The sequence below is a fragment of the Thamnophis elegans genome, chromosome 9 (genome assembly GCF_009769535.1).
Source record: "Thamnophis elegans isolate rThaEle1 chromosome 9, rThaEle1.pri, whole genome shotgun sequence".
NCBI classification, from domain to species: domain Eukaryota; kingdom Metazoa; phylum Chordata; class Lepidosauria; order Squamata; family Colubridae; genus Thamnophis; species Thamnophis elegans.
Genome location: NC_045549.1, coordinates 10,988,378 through 11,002,253, shown reverse-complemented (window position 1 = coordinate 11,002,253; position 13,876 = coordinate 10,988,378). Strand labels below are relative to the sequence as shown.

The following is a 13,876-nucleotide window of genomic DNA, read 5'->3' as shown; positions in this document are numbered from 1 at the left end:
CAGACATTGTTGTTACATCCTCAAACCCCCATAACTTTAACCTTAAACTATCTACTGTTGACTTCACCCCATTCCTATGAGGTCCGTAAAGGGGGTGTGTATAAGCACACCAGCATGCCTACCGTCTAAGGGTGGGTTCCTGCCAGTTCTAACCTCTTCTATAGAAGAGGTTCCACAAATCTACAGTGCCGTTTAGAACCTGTTCCAGCTCCCTCCCCCCTGCCCATCCGCCCATCATCAAGATGAAGAGCGAGAGGAGGAATTCTGGGAGTTGAAGTCCACAAGTCTTAAAGCTGTCAAGTTTGAACACCCCTGGGTTTTTTTTCTAAAGGGTTAAGAGTGCAAGGCTCTTGTAAATTGAGAACTTTAAGACTTGCGTGCTTCAATTGCCAGAGTTTCTGAGACAACATTTTGGTTGCTAACCAAGACCGTTGTTAAGTGAGTTTCAACACATTTTACAAGTTGGCCACACCCACCCAGTCACATGGCTGGCAAGCCACTCCCACTCGGTCACATGGCCAGCAAGCCACTCCCACAAAGCAGGCCACACCTACAGAAGAGGTTCTAAAAATTTTTGAAACCCACCACTGCTACCGTCCCTGTCCTACTGTCCCCATTTATTCGTACCCATTTCCTGTGTTCATGTCCATGTTTGTACTTATACTTGTTATCTCATACATTTTGACAAACTAATTAACTAACTAACTAAATTGCAGTGATTCACTTAAAAATCTGTGGCAAGGAAGGTCATCAAATGGGGCAAAACTCACTTAACACCTGTCTTGCTTAGCAACAGAAATGTTGGACTCAATTAGGGTCGTAGTTCGAGAACTTCTTGTATATTGGTCACCCCAGCTGGCTGCTCTGTGAGGCATGGGAAAAGGTAGGGAGGAAGAGGATTTTGTCCATATTTCCTGCTCATTGTTCCTTTTGTTACAAAGACAACAGGGCGAAGGCTAATGGAACTGTGAGAAATCTTCTTTGTCTCTCTTTTTCTTTCAGCTTTTCCTTTGACCTTGGTCTGATTTTGACAAATAGCAACCAAGATGAAACTGTTCCTGTGTTGTGTTAAAGTAGCCTCTTCAATCTGCTGGGAACAGAGTCTGGAGCTTAAGGTCAGCAACAGATTGAGAAAAGCTACCTTATACATCGGTTCATATCTGACATCAAGGACATCTGAAACAGATTGCTTCCCTCCTTCCCACATGCTTTTTTAAAAATATATACATATTTCACATTCTCTGATAATTGAGATTGATTATTCTCTTCTCTTGCAGCAGCTCATCCGTGTCTAATCCAATTTGAGGTTTTAATTAAAGCGACAGTGGGATCAGATAGACTTTAGTAAGGAAGTTGGATGAATGCAGTGTGGGATGTACAAAATGGGTAAGACATTAAGAACCCCCATCTATATAAATCTACCGAAGAGCAATTGAGTAATCACATTAAGGTTCAGCAAGGCTTCCTCTCGAATAAGGAGGCTTGTTTATAAATTACAGTATTCCAAAACCTGATGCAAACTCTTTTTTTTTTTTAATAATATGGTAGCTAGCTCATGCAGTCAACAGGAATAAAAAACTGACTCGAAGGCACACACACACAAAATAATGTATATTAATTTTGGATTCAACATGAAGTATGAGCCATTCAAGATGTGTTCTTCCAATGTCGTTTAAACTGAAAGATAAACTATGGGATTTCCTTTCCCAGACAATAATTCAGATAATCCTCCAACTGCCTTGAAGCCTGGACAGTGGAAGCTGTAGTCCAACATGTTTGGAGGTGCGTGGGTTGAAGAAAGCCATTAAACATCTTGCATTACGGATTATTTTCAGCTACTCTCCTTATCTATCTGCTTCATAACAGCTTAAATCAGCTTTTCTGGGCTTGGAGCCCATATAGCTATTGGATTTACAGTTGCAAGAAAAAGTATGTGAACCCCTTGGGATTACGTGGAGTTTTGCATGAATTGGTCATAAAATGTGCTCTGACCTTAAGAGAGCGATTCATGCCAGACATCCCAAGAATATTGCTACACTGAAACAGTTTTGTGAAGAGGAGTTGTCCAAAATTACTCCAGATCGTTTTGCAGGTCTGATCTGCAACTATAAGAAACGTTTGGTTGAGGTTATTGCTGCCTAAGGAGGGTCAACCAGTTATTAAGTCCAAGGGTTCACATACTTTTTCCTCCCTGCACTGTGAATGTTTACATGTTATTTGCAATTAAACCATGGCAACATCTAATGTTTGTGTAGTATTATTTTCAGCAGACTGTGTTTTTTCTATTGTTGTGACTTAGATGAAGTTCAGAGCACATTTTATGACCAATTCATGCAAAACTCCACGTAATCCCAAGGGGTTCGCATGCTTTTTCTTACAACTGTACCTTGATGACATATTTATCATCATAGTTCAATGCAATTGGGAAGTCCTAAACTGGGGAATATGGATATAGCATGTTGATTCTTCACTGTTTCATTGGAATTCTTATACAATAATATACATTGATGATGATGATGATGATGATGATGATGATGATGATGATGATGATGATGATGATATAGATAGATAGATAGATAGATAGATAGATAGATAGATAGATAGATAGATACACTATATTGCCAAAAGTATTCGCTCACCTGCCTTTACTCGCATATGAACTTATTGTAAGTGACATCCCATTCCTAATCCATAAGATTCAATATGACGTCAGTCCACCCTTTGCAGCTATAACAGCTTCAACTCTTCTGGGAAGGCTGTCCACAAGGTTCAGGAGTGTGTTGATGGGAGTTTTTGACCATTCTTCCAGAAGCGCATTTGTGAGGTCACACACTGATGTTGGACAGGTTTACGTGACCTACCACTTCGTGGCTGAGTTGCTGTCGTTCCCAAACACTTCCACATTGTTATAATATAGCTGACAGTTATTATAGCTGACAATATTTAGGAGCGAGGAAATTTCACGACTGGATTTGTTGCACAGGTGGCATCCTATCACAGTTCCACACCGGAATTCACTGAGCTCCCGAGAGGGACCCATTCCTTCACAAATGTTTCTCAAAACAGTCTGCATGCCTAGGTACTTGATTTAATACACCTGTGGCCATGCAAGTGATTGGAATACCTGATTCTGATTATTTGGATGGGTGAGCGAATACTTTTCGCAATATAGTGTATATAGACAATAGATAAATGATAGATAGATAGATAGATAGATAGATAGATAGATAGATAGATAGATAGATAGACAGACAGACAGACAGAGACAGACAGACGATGATAGATAGATAGATAGATAGATAGATAGATAGATAGATAGATAGATAGATAGATAGATAGATGATAGATAGATAGATAGATAGATAGATAGATAGATAGATAGATAGTTAGATAGTTAGATAGATAGACAGATAGATAGATAGATGATGGATGGATGATGGATGGATGATGGATGGATGATGGATAGATAGATAGATAGATAGATAGATAGATAGATAGATAGATAGATAGATAGATAGATTATAGATGATAGATAGATAGATAGATAGATAGATGATAGATAGATAGATAGATAGATAGATAGATAGATAGATAGATAGATAGATGATAGATAGATAGATAGATAGATAGATAGATAGATAGATAGATGATAGATAGATAGATGATAGATAGATAGATAGATAGATAGATAGATAGATAGATCTGATAGATCTCTGCATCTGAATTGAGATTGCTTTGATCCTAATAGCAAAGGCCTTTCTTGCAAAGTAGAAAGGTTCAAAACTTACTAAAAATAGTATATCCCACTCATGTCTCCTTTGGCAGACCTACATATAATCTTGTCCCCTACAGGATCTGGCTTCACTGATCACCCTAATAATCCCTTTTGGTTGTAACCATGGTTGCGCACCAATCCCCCCCCCCCCACAATGCCTTGACTACTCCTAATCCCCAAGCCCCCTGTCTTCTCTCCCTCTGATTCCAGCTGTGCCAGAACATCTGCCTGGCATTCTCCTTTGTCGGTGCTGGTGAATGTCTGTCCATTTAGCCTAAGCGATGGGTACCACCACCGACCGTAGCAGCAGAAGGTAAGGATTCTGTACTTGCTCTCCATCCCGCCCTTCTTCTGGATCCCTTTAAGAGCACGCATATGATTGGCTGTAGCTATGCAGAGTTTTTCTCCCATTCTTTCTCCCTCTCTGTGTGTGTCTCTCTCTCTTTCTCTCTCCTTCTCCCCCGCCCCCCTCTCCCCAGTTTTTCATCCTCTGTTACTGTGAGTTGTTCAGCTTTGCCACAGCAGCAGCAGCAGCAGCACAAATAATATGCTGGCAACAGCTGTTAGATTTGAAGTCGCGCATCCCTAGGTAGCTTTAAACAGCAGTCCTGGGAAGGAAGAGAACAGAGGGAGGGAGAAAGGCAGGGGAGGGAGGGGGGGAGAGAGAAAAGGAAACCTAATCCCTAAACAAAAAGAGAAGGATAGCTTTCATCCCCCCCTTTCTCCCCCTTGCCTTTCCAGCCCTTCAATCAAAGCAAGAATTGGTACCGGCGTTTGCACTCCGTGAAGATCCACCACCCAGTGAGCGGTGGTGGGTTTTTTTTTAAGGGGTTGGGGGGTTTTTCGGTGGTCATGTCCAAGCTAGGAGCCAAGAATGTGAGTGATGGAGAGACAGATATGTCCTGCGATGGGCAAGCCGAGAGCCCCTTTGGCTCAAGAGAAGACGAAATCAAGGAGAAAGTGGACCATAGGCAACCCATTGTGTGGAAAAATGTCATCTTAATGGCTCTGCTTCACAGTGGATCTGTGTATTCCCTTCTTCTCATTCCCAAGGCCCATTTGTATACTCTGATCTGGGGTAAGTTTCATTTTTGTTTTTTAAAAAAAAGCATTTTCCTCCATGAAGGTTGCCTTCTTTTCATGAAATTCATGCGATTTGGTTTTTTTTTTTCCAGAGATGTCTGTTTCTCAGGAAACTTCATTCATAATGTGGTGCCTTAAGAAGGGAGGGAAGCATTACTGTAGAATTATTATTATTGTTGTTGTTGTTGTTGTTGTTGGTGGTGGTGGTGGTGGTGGTGGTGGTGTTATTTTGGCTTATTCGTGCAAAAGGACTGGCTATTATTATTCAGTGGGTTAGAAACTTCCAGTTTTGTTCCAAAAATATCATGCCTTCTTTAGAAACATTTGAAGAGGAAAAAAAAAAATCAAACTCTTGCCCTTTATTCATCCAGGTTAAATAAGCCTAATCTGTTTTTTGGTGCTTTTCCCTAACAGATTAAAATAGTTGGTTTTTAACTCATCAACGGGCCTGATCACAGCATGAATCCTGATTAAATCTGGTAATTACTGGATTATTTAGACAAAAGAATAGCCCAAAGGTAACAAATCGGCAAGAATTGACCTTGTAAACGCCCCCTTTGAGGCAGCTTGGATGGACTATATACAAGCAACCTGATAAAGTAAATAAATTACAGCACCTCATAAAAATATTTTGGATTATAAAGGAGTAGATTTATGAGAAAAGAGGCAATTTTAGTAAGAAAGTGTGATAATAAAGAAACCTGTTTCCATATTTAAAACTCACGAGATGAGGTGGTTCTCACCGATTTGTAAGATTCTATTTTTTTTTAGACCCTTGCTTTCAAGATTAGGATGTTGTTTTTTTTCCCCTTTAGCAGGTGGTTCTTACATGAAAGCTTTTTTTTAATAAAAAAAATCACCAGCACCTGTCCAGTTTTGACTTTGTGATGCGTACTAAGAGTGTAACCATAGTGAAATCCTTATACATGTCTACTTAGTAGTCCCATTGAATTAAATGAATTTATTCCCAGGTAAATAATTATAGGGTAGCACCGTAGCGGCTTCCAGGATTGAGGAGAGCTAGTGAATAATTGCAATTCTCAATAGTTGTGCTTTTATGCTTTTGAAGGAGCAAGCCATGGCAATATTAAATATTTTTCTATATATTTTCTGCAGCTGGGGTAAAGGTACTTCTTTCTGAATATTGTTCCTGTTACGTTGCCAGATCCTTTAATTATAGACAATACAGGGAGATAACTCAATTTGCTGCTGAGTACTATCTGCAGCCAAGGCATTTGATTTAATTCAGCGCTAACCTTGCCAACCAAATTTCACATGAAAAGTGATTTAAACGGTGACGCCTGACTAAATTTAATCCTGTGCAAACTGTACAAAGAGAATATGATTGTACATCACAATTGTGTGTTTCTTTCCTTTGCTGCTGATGACTAATATATCTAATTAGATATATTAAACCTAATATATCTAGATTTAGCTCGGTCTTATTTCCATCATGCTCTGCAGACTAATATAAACTCAACAAGGTTTCTACAAACAAAATTATAAGGATGGGACAGGAAATAAAGCACGAAATAATCAAGAACTGACGGGCAAAACAAAGCAAATGGAAATATGTACAAAATGGCCCAGATTCCCAGAATAGGATATTTTTCTAAAATAATCCTGCAGGGAAGGCAGATCAGGATTCAGAACTTCCTCATTTGAGGAAATGCTTGGCTAGGTCTCTCTCCATACCATTTTCAAAGCAAAGTCTATTTCCCTTTTGGGTGGATTGAAAACATGTTCCACTTATAACCCCAGGGTATGTATCCCCATTGTGAAACAACTGGTGTGTTTTGTTCTCTGTTCCCTTCTCACAACTGTTTGCCAGCGTAAAAAAAACCACTTAAAGGCTTCTCTTAAACATGAGAGGTCTGTAGCTGGGCAACATTACATTGGTTCTTTGTTTCTTCTGTGTGCAAATTTTTTCTTTCCCCCTTTTCCATGGCTAAGACTGGACAAGTAGAAAAGAGGGAAGGCTATATCATATTTTTGAATGTGTGAATTGGGTCTTACTCGTCACTTCAGATGCTTTGGAGTCGATTTCTTCCTCCTTTAGTGAAGAAATGGTACTACAGCTTTTATTGTAAGAGTAGGCTAGAGATGGGATCCATCCTACCATTGAAATCCAGAGATTTGCAAGTCATAAAGAGCCTAAACCAGGGGTGTCAAACCCAAGACCCAGGGGCCGGATCTGGCCCACGGGGTGATTAGATCTGGCCCCCGGACCTGCCCTGGAAACGGTGAAGGACTGGCCCATGGTGCTTTTGCCAGTGAAAATGGAGCTCAGGAGGGCTATATGCGGACCTCCTGGGCTCAATTTTTGGCCGTGGTGGCCTCTTGCAACCCTCTGCCAACAAAAATGGAGCTCAGGGAGGCCACATGCGAGCCACTCGGGCTCCATTTTCAGCCGCGACAGCCTCCTGCAGCTCTCTGCCAGCCAAAACGGAAACCAGGTGGGCCACGCACCACCTCTCTGAGTTCCATTTTTTCTGGCAAAGGTCTGCAGGAAGCATCGCGAGAAAAGATGGAGCCTTGATGAGTGACGTCAAGCTGGCCACGCCCACCTTGATTATGCCCCTGGCCGCACACACACACACACTCCCCCCCCCCAAGATCAAACACCTTGACCGACCCAGTAACAAAACTAGAATAAGTATTTTCCTTTCTACTGTCATGGTGGTGGTAGGATTTCTTTCCTTCTCTTATTAAAACAATTTATACTGAGCTTTTTATCGGTTGAAGAGGAGGAGGTGTTATGAGATGCCAGGTTTAGCATATGGAAACATTCTGCAAGATACATGTTGTCTATAGTTTTGTAAACTGCCAGAAGGTTATCAGATGGAAAAACTGTTTTATAAAGACACAAAGAAATAAAAGATTTGTATATAGCAAGGATTATCCTTTCCCAGGAATTATCATCCTTTTCCAAAAACTATGAATGAATAATTTTTGGAGAACTATTTCCGAATGAATCTTGGTTTGTGAATGAAACTTCGCTCCTCAAGAGTACGAGTCTTAATTTTGTTGATTTTATTTAATGAACCCCTGTTTTTTTCCCCCTTGCAATAATAATAGTTTTCCTCCTGAGCAAACAACGCATTCTAATCTCTCATCCCATTCTCATAAATAACTCTACATCTCTACACTTTTTATCTGGATCTTTCTTTTTCTCCTGGGAAATAACACATTTGTCTTGGGAAATAATGATTAGCCCAAAAAAATCCAGAATTGGCTGGTGTGGAGGTGGAATAATGGAAGGAAATCATTTATTAATGAGGGATCAGTGCCATTTGGAAGCAGTAAATCTCTTTTTTTCCCACCTTGGATAAAAGAACTTGTTCTTATAGCAGTTGAGAGTTATAATTTGTAAGCTACGTGGAATGTTTCTAGAGACTAAAAGGTGAACCACTTTGTTACTCTCCCCCCCTGTTTTAATCTTGGCAAAAGATCCATCACCCTTGAATACTGATTCTTGGAAAAGTTCCCCAGACATATTTTTTTTAAATGCAATTTCAGAAAGCTGTCTTTGTCAGTGAGATTTGATGACTGAAAGGTAGCACACTTTGGAGGATATAGCCATAGTCCTTATACTTACCGTATTTTTCAGAGTATAAGATGCACCAGAGTATAAGACGCACCAAGATTTTGAAGAGGCATTTTTTTTAAAAAAAAAGGCTTTGCACTCTGCAGACCTCCCCAAAACGGCCTCTATTTTTGCAAAAACGGGCCTGTTTTTCATCAAAAAAAGGGGCATGCATAGCCTTCAGGAGACTTATAGAGTGCTCCTGGGGGCTGGGGGGGCAAAAACAAGCAAAAACCGACCCATTATTTGCTCATTTCTGCACTCCCCAGCCCCCAGGAACATTTTGGAAGCCTCTAAAGACTATGCATGGCCATTTTGGTGAAGGGGGCAGGGTTTCAGGGGCAAAAATACACTGTATTCAGTGTATAAGACACACCCAGATTTTCAGCCTCTTTTTTGAGGGAAAAATGTGCGTCATACTCTGAAAAATACGGTATTTACCACTCCATAGCGCTTTACAGCACTCTCTGGGTGGTTTCCCAATGTCAGCATATTGCCCCTAACAATCTGAGTCCTTATTTTACTGAGCTCAGAAAGATGGAAGGCGGAGTCATCCTCCAGCCAGTCATGATCGAACTCCTGGCAGTGGGCAGAGTTTGCCTGCAATTCTGCTTTCTCACCACTGTGCCATCAGGACTCCTCCTTGCTGCATAAATGTGAGAATTAACTGGACATTGTTACAGGTGATATCAGCATATTGCCTCTAACAATCTGGATCCTCATTTTACTGATCTCGGAAGGATGGCAGACTGAGTCAACCTCCAGCCAGTCAGGATCAAACTCCTGGCAGTGGGCAGAGTTGGCCTGCAATACTGCACTCTAACCACTGTGCCATCAGGACTCCTCCTGAAACCTTGCTGCATAAATGTGAGACATATTAAATGGTCATTGCTACAGGTGATGTGGCTGCTTAGTATATTTGGAGAAGTGGGAATGGAGGAGAGAGATGAAGAAAGAGTTAAACTTCTGCTTCAGTGCCTTTTTGATTAAGTTAAGGGTCCACCCAGAGCAAACAAAGAGTACAGTCACCATGTGCTTTACTGCTCAACTATATAACTTGGTTACAGGAAACAAGAAACTCTACTTAAAACCAAAGAGCATAGAGTATATACCATAGATCCAAACTTGTAAACACTGCCATCTACTGGCTAAATACAACTGACGTTGTTGCATAAAAATACAATCCAACAATGAATTCCAACACTTACCCTTTGGCTCCATTAGTGGACGTGAGAAGCATTGATCATGGCTGTCTATGACTTTGGTCTAGTGGTTAAGGCACCAGGCTGGAAATCAGGAGACCAAGTGACCTAGTCTCTCCTTAGGTATGAAGCCAGCTGGATGACTCTGGGGCTGTCAGTTCCTCTCTCTCTCTGTCCTACAAAAGAGACAAGGGCAAATAAATCACTTTTTAAAATGTTGCCAAGAAAACATCAGGGAGCTGTTTCTTTCAAGTTCTCAGGAGTCGAGACGGGTATTTATATGTACAGTTCCAAAAGCTGAAATACATTCATTCCGTCTTGTATGAGGCAATTTACCTGACCTATATTAATTTAAAGAAAGGATGGGGCAGCTGCGTGAGTGAATTAGACCTAACAGAAAACGTATTTTCCCCCCCAAAGGCTAGAAATATTTTTATTCATTCGTTCTGGGTCCAGTTCAGGCCATATATCTTGTTTGGAATCGCTTCAATTTGGGCTATTTTCCAAGATGCTGAAGGACAATGACAGAGAGGAAAGAAGATCAAAGGTTATTGTAGAAAAGCAGATAAAGAACGTTGAGAGCTTGTGCATGAGAACAATAACACATAAAACAGGCAGGGTTTCTCTTCTTTTGGAATTTGCTTCACTGAGATGCAGAGAGATGTGTTAAATTATGAAAGCCAAATTTCAGAAGAAATCCATGTGCAGCCTTTCAAACCTTACTGAAAGGCATAAGCTTTCAAGAGCTCCAGGTGGCCACAGGTGTCGTGTTGTTGCGACACCATTGTCAACGTTGAATGAAAAGCCGTACCATTCCAAAAGAAGAAATTTGAGACACTCCAAACTCTTACTGAAAGACTTGGCTTGTATGCGTCGTGTGCATAAAAGCAGAATGTCAAATGTCAGCGTGCAGCTATAAAAGTAGATCAATCTGAGGAAACCATGGACAACCTGGATCTTTGTAATTTCACTCTTAACCATAGTCTTGTTAGGTATAAAGCAGAGGGGAAATCCAGCAGGTTCTGACAGGTTCTGGAGAACCGGTAGCAGAAATTTTGAGCAGTTTGGAGAACCAGTAGCGGAAATTTTGAGTAGTTCGCAGAACCGGCAAATGCCACTTCTGGCTGGCCTCAGAGTGGGGTGGGAATGGAGATTTTGCAGTATCCTTCCCCTGGAGTAGGGAGGGAATGGAGATTTTGCAGTTTCCTTCCCCTGGAGTGGGGAGGGAATGGAGATTTTGCAGTTTCCTTCCCCTGGAGTGGAGAGGGAATGGAGATTTTGCAGTATCCTTCCCCTGGAGTGGAAGAGGGAATGGAGATTTTGCAGTTTCCTTCCCCTGGAGTGGGGTGGGAATGGAGATTTTGCACTATCCTTCCCCTGGAGTGGAGAGGGAATGGAGATTTTGCAGTTTCCTTCCCCTGGAGTGGGGAGGGAATGGAGATTTTGCAGTTTCCTTCCCCTGGAGTGGAGAGGGAATGGAGATTTTGCAGTATCCTTCCCCTGGAGTGGAAGAGGGAATGGAGATTTTGCAGTTTCCTTCCCCTGGAGTGGGGTGGGAATGGAGATTTTGCACTATCCTTCCCCTGGAGTGGAGAGGGAATGGAGATTTTGCAGTTTCCTTCCCCTGGAGTGGAGAGGGAATGGAGATTTTGCAGTTTCCTTCCCCTGGAGTGGGGAGGGAATGGAGATTTTGCAGTATCCTTCCCCTGGAGTGGGGAGGGAATGGAGATTATGCAGTATCCCTCCCCTGGAGTGGGGAGGGAATGGAGATTTTGCAGTATTTTTCCCCTGCCACACTCACCAAGCCACGCCCACCAAGCCACGCCCACCAAGCCACGCCCACAGAACCGGTAGTAAAAAAGTTTGAATTTCACCACTGGTATAAAGGCGTAAAAAACATTTACTTACTTACTTACTTACTTATTTATTCGTTCGTTCGTTCATTCATTCATTCATTCATTCATTCATTCATTCAACCAACCATTCTGGTCCGTCACAGCCAGATATTCAGACCAGATTTGGCATTTTGGCCCTACCGAGTCCTTCCCAAGCAGACCAGGGATAGGCAGATAGACGGATGTTTGATAGTGTTAGAGAGGGATCATCGCAGGGTGTAAGCTGTTCTGAGTAAAGTTTGCCTTTTGCAATTGACTGATGGTGATTTTGTCAATTCCAATGGTCTTCAAGGTCTTGTTTTGGGATTGCGCCCAATGTTCCCATTGTTACTGGTAGTACCTTGGTCTTCTTTTGCCACAGTCGTTCTATTTCTATTTGCAGGGTTGTTGTTGTTGTTTTGTATTTGGTTATTTTCTCCGGTTCTTTCTCCTCTTCTACTCTGTCCAGGTACTGCCAGCTCCACTGTCCAGATGTTTTGGTCTTTCTTATTGATAATTGTTGAGTCTGGGATGCCATGGCGCAGGTGCCTGTCTTTTTGAAGCCTAAAATCCCAGAGCACTTTCGTTTCTTCATTTTCTATTACTTTGTCTATTTTCACTCTACGCTGCCCATCTCCCCTACAAGATGATTCTGAGCCTAATTGCTAATAAGACAAGATGTTTTTCTCCTTCTGCTTATGAAAAAAAACTAATGATATATTAATGCCGTACTCAAAGAGTCTCATATATGTGTGTAAGTGATGTTTAAGTCCTGGTTTACTGAAGTCCTGGTTTACTGAATAAATTACAGCTAGGAATCATACACACAGCCATAAACTATGATTTGCAAACCAGAATGATTAGAGGCATTGAGTCTATTAAATCTCAAAAATAAAACAAGCCACATTTTGACTTAGCACAGTAGTATCCTTTCCCAGTCTTACATCTTCCAAGCATATTGACCTTAATTCCCAATATTTTCAACTGATGTGTCCAGAGATTATTCTACTTGGAATTCCTAGGAGCTAACATCTGGAGGATACTAGGTTAAGGAAAGCTGGCTTATTAAACTACGGCTCACATAACCATATTATGTGAACTCTGCTGTTCCTGGTGTTTTGTGAGCTTGGTTGTTTTCTTGCAGACATCTAATTACCTTACTAGGTAACATCCTCAATGCTTCAGTGCTTATCACTGAATGTGTTACCTAATTGGGTCATGAAACATCTGCAGGAAAACTCCCAAATTCAGAGAGCATCAAGGACCCTACCATTTACTCTCCACTTCATTTCTCTTCTCTCTGTATACCAATGATTGCATCTCAAACAATCCCTCTGTTAAACTACTGAAGTTTGCAGATGATACAACAGTGATTGGTCTCATTCGAGACAACGATGAAACTGCATTCAGGCGGGAGGTTGAACAACTAGCCTCGTGGTGCGACCGGAACAATCTGGAACTGAACACACTCAAAACCCTAGAAATGGTGGTAGACTTTAGGAGAAAGTCCTACTACCACCTCTTACAATACTAGACAACACAGTATCGACAACAGTCGAGACCTTCGAGTTTCTAGGTTCTAACGTAGCTCAAGACCTAAAATGGACACCTAACATCAAAAACGTCATCAAAAAAGCACAACAAAGAATGTTCTTTCGGCGCCAACTCAGGAAGCTCAAACTGCCCAAGGAGATGCTGATTCTGTTCTACAGAGGAATCATCGAGTCTGTCATCTGCACCTCTATAACTGTCTGGTTTGGCTCTGCAACCCAACAAGACAGACGTAGACGTCAACGGATAATCAGAACTGCAGAAAAAAACAATTGCTGCCAACCTGCCTTCCATTGAGGACCTGTGCAATGCAGGAGTCAAAAAGAGGGCGGTGAAAATATCTACAGACCCCTCGCATCCAGGACATAAATTGTTTCGACTCCTACCCTCAAAACGACACTATAGAGCATTGCACATCAAGACAACTAGACACAAGAACAGTTTTCCCCCCGGATGCCATTACTCTGCTAAACAAATAACTCCCTCACCACTGTCAAACCGTTCACTAAGTCTGCATTACAATTACTATTAATCTTCTTATCCTTCATGTCACCCATCTCCTCTCACTTATGCCTGTATGACTGTAACTTTGCTGCTTGCATCCTTACAATTTATACTGATATTGATTGTCTCCTGATTGTTTATTTGTAGCCTATGACTATCATTAAGTGCTGTACCTTAAAATTCTTGATGAATGTATCTTGTCTTTTTATGCACACTGAGAGCTTATGCACCAAAGACAAATTCCTTGTGTGTCCAATCACACTTGGCCAATAAAGAATTCTATTCTATTCTATTCTATTCT

General features: G+C 41.3%; 1 protein-coding gene across 1 annotated transcript in view; it reads left to right on the top strand.

The window, feature by feature from the left end:
• The first annotated feature begins 4,627 nt into the window (after nt 1-4,627).
• SCD5 (stearoyl-CoA desaturase 5) overlaps nt 4,628-13,876 on the top strand; it is a 36,126-nt gene continuing 26,877 nt past the window's right edge. Inside the window, exon 1 of the mRNA XM_032224569.1 lies at nt 4,628-4,853. Within this exon, the coding sequence (XP_032080460.1) occupies nt 4,628-4,853 (226 nt within the window). The remainder of the gene's footprint in view (nt 4,854-13,876) is intronic.